Consider the following 15,767-nt stretch of genomic DNA (forward strand, 5'->3'; position numbering starts at 1 on the left):
TGCACAAACTGAAGTTTTGATTGCCAAAATATTGCATGTTATGGATTAGAACAGTCAGCACTGTCATTGCATAAATAGTTATTTCCAGTCATTAATAACTGTTGTAAAAGTTTCGTCATTTGCATTCCAAATCTGAACTGGGTTATTGTTCATGTCATAACATTGCATTGTCAAGAGCTTGATGTATTAGAAGTGCATAGTTGTGACAGTCTCTCATTGTAATCAGTTCTATTTGCTGTCATAAAATCAGAATTGCATTGGACCCCATATTTGAGTTTCATATTGTCATCTATCTCTTAGATTGGTAGTGTTATAATCTGGAATTGTTGCTCATACATTATTGGCATCATATATTGAGGTTTCATTGTCCAACAATTAGTAATATTGCAGCCTTATTCGGTTACATGCCAACTATTTGACAAAATTCCTAAGTCCAATTTGAGGGTTTCAATGGCCTTTATAGTAAGGGTCATTACAGTGGTATCAGAGCTATAAGTCCTGCCATCCTGTGGAGGTCTTATAGGGAATTTGGAACAGCTGGATAGAAGGGAAAGTGTTTGACGAAATGTCAAAACACTAAAATCAGAACATTTATGTTTGAGCATGCGACAGAGGCTTTATAATTTCTGCAATACCAAAGCAAGACAAGATAGGATTTCAAACCTGCAGAGCGAACAGTCTAGCTCATCTGTACAGGTGGACATAGAATCCAGTCATACAGACACAGGGGAGGTATTCTTTGATCAAGACTACGACTACAATATGGATAGAGGCAGGAATGCCGGTCCAGATCAGCGAGAGGAAAGATTTTTACAGTTATTAGACACCTTGGCACAGGGACAGCGATTAGCCGAACAAAGAGCACAGGAACAGAATCAGAGAATGGAGCTTATGATGCAGATGATGGCTCGTCAAATGGGGTTGAACGCTAACATAGGTGGAGGAAATAATCAGAATGGTAACAATCAGAATGGGAATAATCAGGATGGGATACATAATTGGGAACAATTTCGGTCATGCACCCCAGCAAGCTAGGACAGTGAGTTCGAGACCTATGATTCCCACGTTCCTTCCTAGAGCTCCAGAGCAGCCAGTACCAGAACCCCAGATCACTGACATACAGGATCAGCTAAGGAGAGATTGGGAAGCAGGAGGTCCAGATTTTATACTGGTTTGCATCAATATTTCATAATAAGGTCCTAACAATAAGAGTTAAGGAAAATGAAGACATTCACATAACAATCCCAAAATGGAAGACGCAAATTATAACCTACAAACAAAAGTACAAACTACAACTAAGTGATAACCAAGATAGAATGATAAGGAGTCCTAAAAATTCACTTTACGCTTTATCAATTAGATATTATTCACACACAGTAACAGAAAGGATCAAGGCTAAATTTCAAATCAGAAGCTGTCACAATAATCATAGCCCAAAAGACTAAGTACAAACCCCTTGGGGTCGAATCCATGAAAGAAGGCTCCAAAAGAGGAGTCAATACTCATCAAAATGATGACTCGCTACCTCATAACCCTCACTAAGTCATAATAACATCAATGACTCACTCAAGAATTCCCCAAAAAGCACTCTAACCGATGATAAAGAACTCTAAACAAACTAGACAAAGTCAAATTCGACTTTGAACTAACTCCTAAAAATACTCTTTATGACTAGTTAAGAGAATAAGTCCAAAGACTTCTAAAAATAATCAAAAGTCCTTAAGTGAAACTCAAAGTCTAGCAAAGTATTTTGACACATGGAAGTAATTAGTTAACATGTTGCATCTTATGACTTAATCATATTGAAGACCTCTTCAAGTTTTACCTTTTCAAATTTATCAACAATACATCCCTAATTTAATGTTAATTAATTCATAAATTATCACTTAATATAACATTAATTACAAATTTGAATTTTGAATGCATTGCTAATAACAACAAAAGAATTACAAGAGATAAACTATAACTTTACCTTGTGACCAAGTAATAAATTAATACCTAGCACATGAAATTATAACTTCCTAACTTGACCTTTTAAAATGAAAACCTAACAATTAAAAGAGTTTGTGGTTTTCAAAGAATGAAACTTGGACAAGGAAAGCTAACGTGGCATCTGCTCCTTGTATTAGGGGTATTAACCCTAAAATGAATCATTTCACCATTTCTTGGCTTAGTGTGAGCACTCTGGAAAATTCGGAAAAGATGAGGGCATATGGTTTTCTGCATTTTTAATCATCTCATGCATTTTGACGGCTGAATCAGAATCTGAAGTTTTACTTGAAGTAGCCATTGCTTATTTGAGTCTTTTTTCTGACATAAGCCGCCATGGATGAAGTGTTTGTCGGATTTCTAGGCTATTTCGTGCCTTTGTCTTTTGATAAAATACCAAATCTAAGAGCTGCAGCTGGACATTTGTTGGGTATTAGGAAACCTAAAGATTTCTTTGCTTGTGAGTTCTCTTGAAACAAACCACGGCTGGCTTTCTTTGTAACACCTAGGCTATGGCTTTTGCCATTGCTTAACGCCAAAACTAACATTGATGTTGTAAGATAACTTGGAACTTTCATGAAATTGCTTGATAATGAAGTTTTTTTTTGTTATAAGATTTCAAAACCCGAAATGGGTCTTCCCCTATTAAATGATAGTTTTGTTTTTACAAAATGAGTTCAAGTTTTTCTTGTATATGACCGAATTTCTCATGCGTCTCAAACTTCCAAGTATAATTTCCATGAAAAATACCTTCATTTGCTTAGCCCTTTGTTTGGTGTGAATATGGCATTTAAAATACTGATACAAATTCATATTATGCCTATGGTTTAGAGTTTCGTGACTAAAATCTCTTGTATATCCCCACACCATTTTATGGGTCATATTTTCCTTGAGTTTATTTGAATCAGGGTTGCAAGCTTCACCTGTGGAGGGTTTTGATGCCATGAATTGTTGCTGATTACTGGGTTGTGTTGGAACAAAATGTAACCATACTTTCCCTTTTACTTGCATTTCCTAGTCAGATCTGGAGTCTTCACATGTTTTAGTTTATTGATGCTCGTGGCTGAGTATATTTATTTCTTTTCTACTACTAGGGCCATGATTCTTCATCCTAATTCTCATACTTGATTATGGACTCGGGTGTTTGCTCAAACCGTTACTTTTAAGATCTCTCACGTCTCCTCCAGTGACTTACTCCTTTTTGGAATTTGTTGTTTACTCATGCTATAAAAAATCTCTGTTGTTATTGTGGCCATGAGTTGTGAGCCTCCATATCTGAAAGAAAGCTTGTTGTTTTGCTCTAAGGTAGGCTCCCATGGAAAATTCACACTTTCTGTCAATTTTCTCAGCAAGATCTAGAGAAATCTTATGCTTATCTGAGGTTTCATAGGCCTTATTTCTAAATTTAAGAGTCGTAAGAGTCCCTTTGATTGTGTAAATATATGACTGAGATTGTTGTTGTTCTATGATTAGATGTTTTGATGCAAACATGCCTTGTCTCGCTAACATTCTCGGTGCTTCACTTCTTTTATAGCTACAAAACATCATTTCTGAAGTTTTTCCTATGGCCACCATGATGGAATCTGTACAAAACCCTAGCCATGATTTCATATTTTTAACTTCTGGTTTTTTGGCATTTTTATCCGTAGGCCATTTCCATGAAATGGGTAATTGCTGGAACAGTTTTAAATTATCATTTTTCCATACTATTTCTTTAAGTAATTCTAAAACTTCATTTTTCCTTTCTCTGATATATTCTGAAAATGCACTTTGTAGCAAAATTATGCCTATTGAGTATATACTGATTTTGCCTAGAAAGTTCATGAGTTCTCCTACTGAAAACTTTGGCTCTTCACTCTTTTCACATTTACTAAAAGCATTATAAGTGAATGACTGATAGCATTTTTCTGATCTAGTATTGAAATGCCTTTGTGATTATTGCTTTGCATTACATTCATATTCATGGACACACTCTTCTGCCATGGTTCTTCTTATCCTCAGAATGTATAAGATGTTTGTTTGCTTTCAGCATTCTGAACTTATATTTTTCTGAACTGAAATGTAAAGCTCTTGCTTCTCATGATGTTTGTCTTTTATAAATACCAAATGCATCCCTTTGTATGCCATTACTATTATCACACTTGCTTACATATTTTAAAGTAAAAGGTTTCAAAATTGTTAGTAGTGTCCCTTTAATACTTTTGTTCTTCTATTTTACTTGTCTTGATCAGCTTCATAGGTCCTATTTCTAGTGGGTACGTTGGGCTCAATAACCCTTGTGGGAGCCTACTGTTATATCCGTATATCCATTCTATACAAGACGCTGCACAGAAAACAAACATGTTGGTAGTAAAGCACTTCAATGTGATTATTTTCCTTTCTTTGCTGATATATATTTTTACTCTGTGAAGATGAATGGCGTGATAAGAATATGAATGAGGTGAAATGAGATGCTTTGCATTGCTCAAATCTATTGGATCTAACAAATTTCCTATGAATGTGTGGATGGAACGTGGTTCAGAGCAGCGGATGGGTGGAAGCAGATGGACGGAAGCCAACCAGTCATTACAGGCAATGACTAGTGCCCATGACTTTCTACTCTCTCTTTTCTTTTCATGTCATTTACTTTGCAAAGTAGGATATATATCAACAGTTAGGACATGCTCTCACGGTCACTTGTGTGAGAGAATTTTACTTTCCACATTCTCAGCATTCTTTGATTATTACAATTCTTTTATAAATATTAGTTGTATATTCCGAATGAATAATACAAGGACATTTATTGTTCTTTCAATATGAATGACAAGTGTTTTCTGTAATTTTAAATATAAGCTGAAAATGATAAACATGAACGCCTTACTTTATTTGATCTTTTTGGAACTGAATTTTAACATGAGTTAAAATTTGGCAAAAAGAACTTCAATAGAGTCAACAATACTTTCAATATTCTACGAGTAAAAGAATTGGAAGGAGACAAGGGGCAAGCATCTCGATTGATAACGCAATATGGAAGCTTCTTCATTCAATAACCTATGTTTTCATACCTAAGAATAAATGGATTTGAAGTTTATTCCTATAATTTGCCACAACGTGTGAGAGACTACCTCATTCTTATTGAGCTATGTAGACAAATGATTGCAATGAACAAGAAGTGTAACAACCAAAACAAGGTAATATATTCTTTTCTTGTCTAAGTTACGACACTTGCAAATCATAGTCAAATGCAAAGAATGCAACGGATTAGTGACAAAGAAAAGATATTGTGTTTATGCCACAAGGATGTCTTTTGATAGCAAAAACCATGTCATAGATAATTTATATCCAGGATGATCATATAACCAGGTTCCCCAAGTGGAGGACCTATACAAGAATTACATTGATGAATTTGAAATTATTTTTAAAAAAGAGCCTAAATGAGAATTATTATGGACCAAGTTGAAGTGATCATGGCCGTAACCTACTGGATCAAATTTCGAACCTTTCAATCCAAATGCAACCTCTTCTATCTAGTAGCCAGATATGATGTAGGACCATCCTTGGGCTGTTGGCAATCTTGCATCACCCAAAAAGAGATTTTCTTTGTTTTCTGTTTTCTAATTATTTGCTTGACAATTTGATATTGCGATTACCTAATTTCCCTTTCCAAATTTTGCAGGCTTGGCTTCTTATTGTCGACCTATCTTGGATCACTATCCTATGTTCACAGAATTTAATGTTACATATGTTTGGAGTTATGCTTCATCTTCTTGGGTGTTGATTTCCTATGTGGTTATTCATAGGATGCATGGCATTTGTTTCAACGAAGTTCTATATTTGAGAGTTAGCTTATGCACTCTTGGATCGAGATAGTTGGATGGCATGTGGACCTATATCTAAGGCCGAAAAATTTTATAATGTATTATGTATTTGGTCATTAATTCATTGAGGATCAATCCTATATTGTATTACACGTTTCCTATTATTGGAGAATGTGAACACAAAGCCGACCTGGGTGTCTAGATGGCTACTTATGTAATGTAGGTGACTTTTGTAGAGCAGCATGGTTGATATAGAGCAGGAAGTGGGAGTTAAGGCTTGAAGTATAGGAGTTGGTATGTAATTTGGAATGTATTGGCCATGACAAAGGCGGCCTTATAGCCTAGCATGCATGGTGTTCAATTGATATAGTTCAAGATCTGTTGTTAATAAAAGAGGTTGTTTTCACTTGTATCTTGTTTTACTTCTATTGTATTGTATTTGTTGGGGGTTTGGTCATCACCTTTGGGGATACACCAGCCTTGTACTGCATCAAATAGTATCGGAGCAAGGTTGATCTTGAATAATTGATTTGATTTGTGATTTATCTAAGTGTGGTTAATCTTGGTGGACTTGTCAAGACCTGGACTCCTTGGTTGTAAGGTTGCAAATCGTGGTTCTATCTCACAATTGTAGAGGACATGCAAAAGTTGTTGGTAACCTACTATAGACCTGTTGACTTCTTGTTGGTTGACAAATCGCCAAAGATTGAAGCAATTACACCTTGTTTTCATTCAATATGTTGCCTAGAAGTTTGAAACCTAAGAGGTAAGAACATATGTTTGAAGAATTTAACGCAAAGATGAGGAATGAGATCTGTAATGTTTTGAATAGCTTGAGAAGGAATCCTAAAACAGAAGATGAATATGTGGAAGTTGTTAAAGATCTTTAAGTACTTGAAGTAGAGATCCCTGTACAAGAAGAAAGATTGCTGAGAGCTATGGCATAAGTTGGTATGAATCATAAAATGGAGGTATCAAATTATCTGGTTCATTAGATCCTGAGAAATTGATAGATTGGATTAATGAACTTGAGGATTATTTTGAGCTTAAGAATATTGTAGATCCACATAGAGTTAGGCTACCACAAACTAAATTGAAAGGTCATGTTGCCTTGTGGTGGAAAGAATTATAGAAAGATATAGAGGTTAATGATGAACCTAAGATTAGTATATGGAAACCTATGGTTTCTAGATTAAAAGCTAAATTCATCCCTGAAGATTATGAACTTTAATTGTTTAAGAAGTTGCAGAACTTGAGACAGAAGGATATATTTGTGAAAGAATATATAGAAGACTTTTACAAAGTACAAATCAATCTAGACATCGTGAACCTTTCAAGGAAAAGGTTGCAAGGTATGTTAATGGATTGAAATTTAGTATTTAGGACAAATCGAGTATGTTGAAACTTAGTTCAGTTGAAGATGCTTATCAATATGCATTGAGGGCGGAAGATAAGTTAGGAAGAAAGCAAGATAATGAATTGACAAAAGTGGATAAGGGTAAGCAAGTAGTTTCTGATAAGAAATTTGTGTTCAAGGGTACTTGTTTTAAGTGTTGTTAAGAAGGGCACCAAGCTTTTGAATGTCTTCGCAGAAAGATTGACAAACAAAACTTGGTAGTACAGGAAGATCACAAAGAGGGCACATCTAGTGTTGATTTGGCTTCACCTAAAGTTGGAGAATCTCTTTTGATGAGAAAGATCATGTTGGCTAATCATGATGAGAACCAGTGCAAAGAAGTAACTTATTTAGAATTGTTCTTGAGAAAGAAGGCTTTGCTGTTGTCTGAAGTCTCATGAAGTTTCTTGAGATGCTCCCATATCTCGGCACATGTTTTATCGAATGGAATTTGAGGGAGCTGATCATCTGCGACGAATAATTTGAGAAACATCACTACCTCTTGATTATTAAGATCCCAAGTATCTTGATCAATACCAATTGCAGTTGGATGCTTTGTAACACCCAGAACAATCTGATTGGTATTATTCAAAGATTGCTAGTATCTACTTCTTCTATGCGCTATAATTCTAACCATTGAATTTAGAATTGCCCTCGAGCTGAATATTTATCAAAGATGTCATAGCACATTTTTTAGTGAAAAAGTGTGAAAATTTGTGTGAAGGCACGTACTTTGAGGAAAAAACGGAAAACCCAAAAAAATTAAAGAGGTACCCAGAAGAGAGCTCGAAAACCCCAAAAATAATATGTTGTCAATTTATGGATCAACTTGCTCAAAAATCGAGGCATGAACATTGAGGCACCTAGAAAAATTTGACGACAACCCAACTGAGCTCTCAAAAACCCACCAAAAATCTATAATCAGAAAAAAAATTAGGGTGTTCCAAAAAAACCCTAGCCAGCGGCCATGGAAGGTTGGAGTTGCAAAAAAAAATGGCAATTTCAAGGAAAATATTGCCGATTTTTTTTAGAGAGACATTTAGGCAAAGACAGCATTGGAGGGAAGAGAAAAAACTCCAAAATTGTCACACAAGGAAAATCAGGCACATACATGAGTAGAAAGAAACCACCCTTGGCTAGTGATTTCCAGTCATGAGCAAAAGAAAAAGGAATGTAGAACTGAAAAACAAGCTATGTATAGGCGCGATTTCAATTGAATTTTTCACTTAAAAAACGTGCTTTTATCTACATTCATATTTCTCAAAACAAAAAACCTAAATGGGTTGTAGAGAGAGTCAAAAATAATTTCAAAAAATTTGAGCAAATAATTTTGAAAGAAATTATAAATTTGTCGAAAAAAATTGAAGGATTGGCTCTCATACCATATCACAAAGTAATAGGTAAAATACTTGCTCATTATTAACAGAGACCGAGAGGTCAATATATACAAAAGAATGAAACAATGTTTCCTTAGGAAATGATCGTAAACAATAAAAATTTTCTATTCTAGCTAATAGAAAACCAATAGTTATCTGCAGCCTAACTATATATTAGAAACATTCTAATATTTACAATAGATTACAAATAGATAACCATTAACTAATAACTAAAATATCTATTATCATAATAAGGATGGCATGTGGACCTATATCTAAAGTCGCTGAAGTTCTTATAATGTATTATGTATTTGGTCATTAATTCCAAAGTAATGAGACTTGGATCCAGCCTAAATTCGACAAGGGTAACTTGACGCGTAACCCATCTCGAAATCAGCAATGACTTGGCAAAGGGATTTTTAAGGATTTCAAGAAATTCCATGCACCCATTGTTGAATAAAGCTTAAAGACACAATATCATCATGAAATAGAAGGTAATTTGATCACATACATAACATACATTGATTATATAAGTACAAAGGTAAATTTTAGATGTATTAAGAAAATTTTGAAAACTAAAACTAAAAATAAGAGAAGTCAAATGAGTTAGCCAAGTCACCCCGGTTGACACGTCGAGTCAGGGTCACGGGTCATTTTGACTCGGCCAAGGCAACTCGACTCACCGACCCAAGCGACTTGCAGCGAGTCTTGTTACTATGATTAATTCATTGAGGGTCAGTCCTATATTGTAGAAACACAGTCAGTGTCTAGATGGCTATATATGTAATGTAGGTGAGTCTTGTAGAGCAGCATGGTTGATATACATAAGGAAGTGGGAGTTGAGGGTTGAAGTATGGAGTTGGTTTGTAAACTAGAATGTATTGTGCAAAACCAAGAAGGCCTTACAGCCCAACATGTATGGTGTTCAATTGATATAGTTCAACATCTATTGTTAATAAAAGAGGTTATTTTCAATTGTATCTAGTTTTACTTCTATTGTGTTGTATTTGTTAGGGGTTTGGTCATCTCCATTGTGGATACACCAGCCTTGTACTGCATCAGGATAGAGAATGAGGTGGTGGGAATCAAACAAAGAATTGAAAGGTGTATAAGGTCCAAAATCACTAAAAGTACAACTACTAAGCCTTTTCAAAGCATGACTCATAAATGATGTAGAAGCTGGTGGGATCTTCATCCAGTCCTCCTATCTCAATGACAGTCTACTACATCCTAATTTTCTAGAGATGGAGATGGAAATGATGAGACCACAACATAGAGAGTGATTTGAAAGGCGCATGTCAGGGATGGAGTCAAGCAACAAGAAGAAATATGGAAAGCTAGTAAGTAAATTAGGACAACTAGAGCAATATCCTTTTGGATTAATTAAACACCCAGGGAATTTCAATAATTTTTAAATGAAACCTATGATGGGCTAAATCATTGTTGGAACTATCACAAAAAAATAGAGCTATAAGCAATAAGTTTAACCATGATCAAACTTGTCGCTACATAGGACAAAATTGCAAGCATAAATCCCTGATGATGTGTACAGGCATATCTTCTTTGGTATTTTGGGATCTAAAGCATTTGTGTTTCTTTTAAGCTCTCCTGTATATGTTGAGTCTACATTACTTCCTCCCAAACATGTTTGTGCAATTCATTTAGTTGTATATAACTGTAATTGTGAAAATTTTCTACATTCAAGTGATTTTTGATGCATTGATGAGTTTTTGGGAACCAAAAACAGTATAATTTGCCCAGAAAATCTTTAAAGGTAGAAAACCTCTAGAAACCAGCAAGATGGTACTAATTAGAGGTGGGGAAACTTCAGTCTCCTAGGTCATTTCTTGTGCTATTGATGTTTTTCATGATAAGTTTCTCCTCTTGTTGACTTGGTAATCTCTCTTTACTTAATTCACATTGAAACAATTCATAAAATAAAGTTTTTTTTCTTCGTACACATTTACTTCAGAACGGAAAGTAATACTGTTGAGGATTGTTTACAATGGGTAAGATTTGTGTTGATAAAGCGAAGTAAGGAATATCCATCACTTCTTACGGAGAATTTATCACACTCAAAGAGAAAAAAAAATTTATAAAAGCCCAGTAGCTTTGTGATAGTCTCCCAACAAGTCAATGAAAGGTTCAAGGTTCAAGTCATACACAGTCTATGTTGTCCAGAATGGTATCAAAGCCAGATCAGATGACCTCAGGCTGGTTTTTGGTTCGAGTGGGCTAATGGAAGGTCAATCCAAACTCCACAAACTTCTAAGGATATGTAGTTCAGTGGTGGACCAACCTACTGATGGAAAGACCTATATTCAAGTCCTAGCCAGTCCACAATTCTTAATATCAATGTTTAACATAAACAATATAATACATGAAGGCTAATGGAAGGTCAATCCAAACTCCAGAAACTTCTAAGGATATGGTAGCTCTGCGGTGGACCAAACTACTGATGGAAAGACCTGTATTCAAGTCCTAGCCAGTCCACAATTCTTAACATCAACGTTTAACATAAACAATATAATACATGAAGGCTTGAAGCCATACTTAACAAAAAAAGGTACACTAATAAGTACAGTTTCAAAGTAAAATATAACATACCATGACACCTTATGAGCAAGGGAGGCTTTTCACCCTTGGGTGGTTGGTAATTGATATTGCTAGGAAGATACAGATATGCAAATGCTGTCTGTCCAGGGACTTTCGTACAGAATTCAATTATTTGTGGTAAACTAAAAATCGGACTATATTGCGAGATGTTCAGAGAAGATGAGCACCATATTACAGAGGTATCTTGCACTTCAATCTGATCATGTTTCAAGGATATCTGTACTCAAGAATTAGAAATAATGTAAGAAAAGTGAAACAAATGTAACTGAAAACCATCTGTTACCTATTCAGGCACTGTTGAAGTAGACATTATCTTAGAACCCTATGGTAGTTATGAATCAACTTTATAACTAAGTTATGTTGATGTTGTAAGATGCATTTTAGAGAGTCAGACACCTTTACTACAGACAGAGGATGTTCAGGAGATGCTGCTTCTAGGTATGCACAACTTCCATCAGAGTTCTGCATCACAATTTTCAGCGAAGAAGTAAATTTATTTACATTCATTGTACTGTTTTGATACAATCTCATTTTGTCTATAATAATCTACAAATTGAAATAATAAAGTACAATCCCGCAAGCTTCTAAGAGATATAATATAGTATAAGGAAAAGAATTGTAATCATACCATATTATTAACATCAGTGAAAGGAATGTTGATTATGGAAAAGGAACAGAGGTCATGGTTAAGAAGCGCCAGATGGGACAACCCATTTTGCCTGCAAATTAGGTTGCAAAAGCCACAGAAAGATCATACCTATAACAATAAAAAAATTAGAACTGACTTGGAAGAGCAGCATGGATAGCTTTACATGTTATCAAGGAAAGATGATCTAGACCTGTATGTGCATGCGATGTTGTCGGTTTTCCCACCATGCTCAATGAAAGCATAAGAGCAATTAGCAAATCCCCATGATGCTCTAGAAAACTCGGCGTCCAATTTGTACAGGGGTTGCACATCATTATTTTCCTCATTCTGTCAAAGAGGTGGTAAGTGTAAAGGATGTTGGAGCAAGACGGCCAAGGCCCAAGCCATAAGACATTTTCGTGTATTTGCAATGTTCAAAACTTAATAGGAAAAAGGCAACCCAATACCATTGACTAAATATTTCAATTGAACCTTTTCATTTCTCCATGCCTTTTTGGATTCCATATAATCAATGTGATGCCTTGGATATGGAGCCTTCCATTGTTATGAGCAAATCAGCAGTTAAATGGTTATTTTGGTAGCCTTGGGATGACTTAATAGTTAATAGTAGTAATTAAAGCTAATTTCTAACTCATAATGGGTTTAAACATCAAACTTTAATGCATCATAGTTGAAGTTTAATGCTATATAGATTACATTAAGGATGATATGTTGAACAATGTACAGACTAAAAAGCAAAATGTTGAAAAAATGATGCTAGCAAGGTTGGAAGTCGTTCCTCTGGCATGCTTAAGGTATTGTATTGATAGGGATGGTATAATCTTGTATATTTTCTGTTCATATTCCAAAGACATTAGATTTGGTAGGTCATAACAGTATTTGCTCTCCTTTTTTTTTGCCTCTACTTCTTTAATTTCTAGGAAATTCTGATTGCTAAGCTCTGTAAGAATGGCTTCCAGAAGATTGTGGTCATGAGGTCAGGGTCAAGATGAAAAGGGAAATCTCCAAGCACAAATGTGAAATATAGGAAAGGATCTCAGGCCTTATACAGCTGTGTATAATGATACTTAATTGAAGGGTTATGTTATGATGCAGGCAATCAAATTGAACAGAAAAATCAGTACAAAATTTAGGAAGAAGATATTGATGAAAAGGTGGCTTGTGCAGAAAGTCAGATGGTGACATAAGTGCAATCCACTATGGAAGAGAGCTGGCAGGTTTTGGTACTGAGAAATGTTTAAATACATATTTCTTTACAGATGTTCTAAGTGCTCACTTTGGATGAAAAAGCATGTCAAGTCCCCTCCTTAAGCCGGACATATCCACAAGTCACACTTATAGCTCACATGGTCCCCTGTGAGCTAGTAAAACTTGCAAGGAGGCCAATTTGGGTGGTGTACATGTGCACTACCGAGACCTATTTAATTTTCATTTTGTGGCACCATTCTTAGCTTGCCAACTAGCTTGTTTGATTTACCTTGGACATCATACATATATCAGCATCGAGTGAGCAAACTAAGCATTGATCAGCTTTTGAATTCATTTGTTTCTGAGAATCCTTATTGAAATTCACTGGGAGAGTGCAGTTTCGGAGGCGAGATATCCTCCCTAGTCTACTATCAATCCAAGTTTGGTCAAGTCTCTTCAAAAGCAAATTGGATTGATGGATCTGAAAACATTTTCAGCATTTCATCTTTTATATCTTGCGATCTGGAGTGATCAATTGTTTCAGTGATTCAGTTGGCATATCGACATTGCAGGACCAGTGGTTATATTCCCTTGGCAATCATAGAGACTGTGGCTTAAAGACAGAAACAACATGCTTGGAGATCAGCTTTTCACACTGTCATCCATCAGAGATTGGTGGCATCGATCATATCAAGAGCTGTGATCTCTCATAGTGGACAGTAACATGCATATTTACATCGGCAATCATAGCTACTATGCCATGCAATCTACATTACCATTCATCCACACACATTATTGAGTCAACTTGATGGCTTCTAACATATTAGCGGAAATGATCTTGCAGTTCCTTTTAGAACATAGACATGTAATGACCCTTACTATAAAGGCCACTGAAACCCTCAAACTGAACTTAGGAATTTTGTCAAACAGTTGGCATGTAACTGAATAAGGCTGCAATATTACTAATTGTTGTACAACGAAACCTCAATATATGATGCCAATAATGTATGAACAACAATTCCAGATTATAACACTACCAATCTAAGAGATAGATGACAAAATGAAACTCAAATAGATGACAAAATGAAACTCAAATATGAAGTCCAATGCAATTCTGATTTTATGACAGCAAATAGAACTGATTACAATGAGAGACTGTCACAACTATCCACTTCTAATACATCAAGCTCTTGACAATGCCATGTTATGACATGAACAATAACCCAGTTCAGATTTGGAATACAAATGACGAAACTTTTACAACAGTTATTAATGACTGGAAATAACTATTTATGCAATGACAGTGCTGACTGTTCTAATCCTTAACATGCAATATTTTGGCAATCAATATTTTGTGCACCTGGAATAGCTCCAATTTTGCCAGATATTAATGCTGGATTAATGCCACATGAAGACCTCACAATCTGCCCCAAACCGACTCACAAAATTGCTGCTGCTGCCCAACTGACAGGGCCGTACAGGTACGGCCTGGTACGGCTGCTAGATAAAAATATTGCAACGTTTTTTGTCACTCCAAAAGCAATAAATCTAGGCGCCTAGGGTTGCTGAATAACCCCCTAAAATATGAAATTCATCCGTCAAGCCAATTAGGAGTTATGAGCAAAAACGTGGGTCCAAACCCTGGACTGGCAGTCTGAAAATAATGCACAACTGTGTCTTCAAACCCTGTTAATCAATCCACAAATGCTAGGGCACAATTGAAACCCTTATTCCAACCAAAGTAAACCCTTATAACGGAATCTCAATGAAGTCCAAATGAGATGGCTGCATTACCAACTCCTCAAATGCAACAATTCAGGTGATATTTCACACCCTCAAAGTCGTCAATCCAAGGGAATGATTCGTTCCCAAAGATCAAATAATAATTTGCAGGCCCAAGAGACTACAAATTTGCTCCACAATGCAAGAAGTAGAAGAAATCTCAAATCCAAGCATGTCCAAATGAGAGGCCCAGCCCTCTATTTATTCACTTTTCTAAGAAGTTGCTAGAACTTCTAGAAACATCCTTTATAAAATCTCATTATAATGCACTTTTTATAATAAAGTAATTTTATAAAATAAAAAGTGCAACTCAACTTAAAATTATAACATGTAGGCCCCAATAACACATAATAATAAAATATAACCACTTAACACTTCTTCAAGAGCAAGATATGACCATCTGATCCGCAGAATTGACTCTCTCTCCACACCATTTGCCTACGAGAGTCTGGAATAGGCAAATCCATGATCAATGCCATGTCGAACTAAAGAGGGGACATTACAAGACAGCAGCATACATTCTGTGAGCATCACGTCATACATTCATATTTGCAGCAATTACATACATCTGAGACACAACAGCAACATAGACATCACCATTGGGAGATTGCAGGCAGTAGCAACATCAGCAATCAGAAATTGGACAGCAGCAGGTCAGTAATATCATATTTGTAGGGCATTGTCAATACCCCTGTATGACTCCCAACGCCATGCAATCACTAATTGACCAAGGTGCAAGGTCTCTTGAGCTATATTTTGGCCGCAATAAGCAATTATAATTCTCTAAATAAAATTGACATCTCAGATTGCTCTTCTACCATAGCATATTTTGTCTATTCTGTTCGTGTGTATTTTGCTTGGGATAATTCATAGCAGTGGACTTGTATTAGAATTATCAAAGAGTTATAAATCCTTACCAGCTTTCAACCCTCTCCTCTTTCCTTTCACTCCACAAAAGCTACTAAAACATGGAT

General features: G+C 35.7%; 1 protein-coding gene across 3 annotated transcripts in view; it reads right to left on the reverse strand.

Moving 5' to 3' along the window:
* Nucleotides 1–15,767, reverse strand: part of LOC149533839 (peptidase uncH-like) — a 282,829-nt gene that overhangs the window by 164,089 nt on the left and 102,973 nt on the right. For all 3 annotated transcript variants that reach the window (XM_089804019.1, XM_089804018.1, XM_089804020.1), the window contains 4 exons: nt 12,014–12,150; nt 11,803–11,893; nt 11,571–11,636; nt 11,166–11,391 (listed from right to left, as the gene is read on the reverse strand). In XM_089804019.1, coding sequence (XP_089660145.1) covers nt 11,166–11,391; nt 11,571–11,636; nt 11,803–11,893; nt 12,014–12,150 — 520 coding nt within the window. The remainder of the gene's footprint in view (nt 1–11,165; nt 11,392–11,570; nt 11,637–11,802; nt 11,894–12,013; nt 12,151–15,767) is intronic.

The sequence above is a fragment of the Cupressus sempervirens genome, chromosome 10 (genome assembly GCF_028749045.1).
Source record: "Cupressus sempervirens isolate cs-2001-9-10 chromosome 10, ASM2874904v1, whole genome shotgun sequence".
NCBI classification, from domain to species: Eukaryota; Viridiplantae; Streptophyta; class Pinopsida; order Cupressales; family Cupressaceae; genus Cupressus; species Cupressus sempervirens.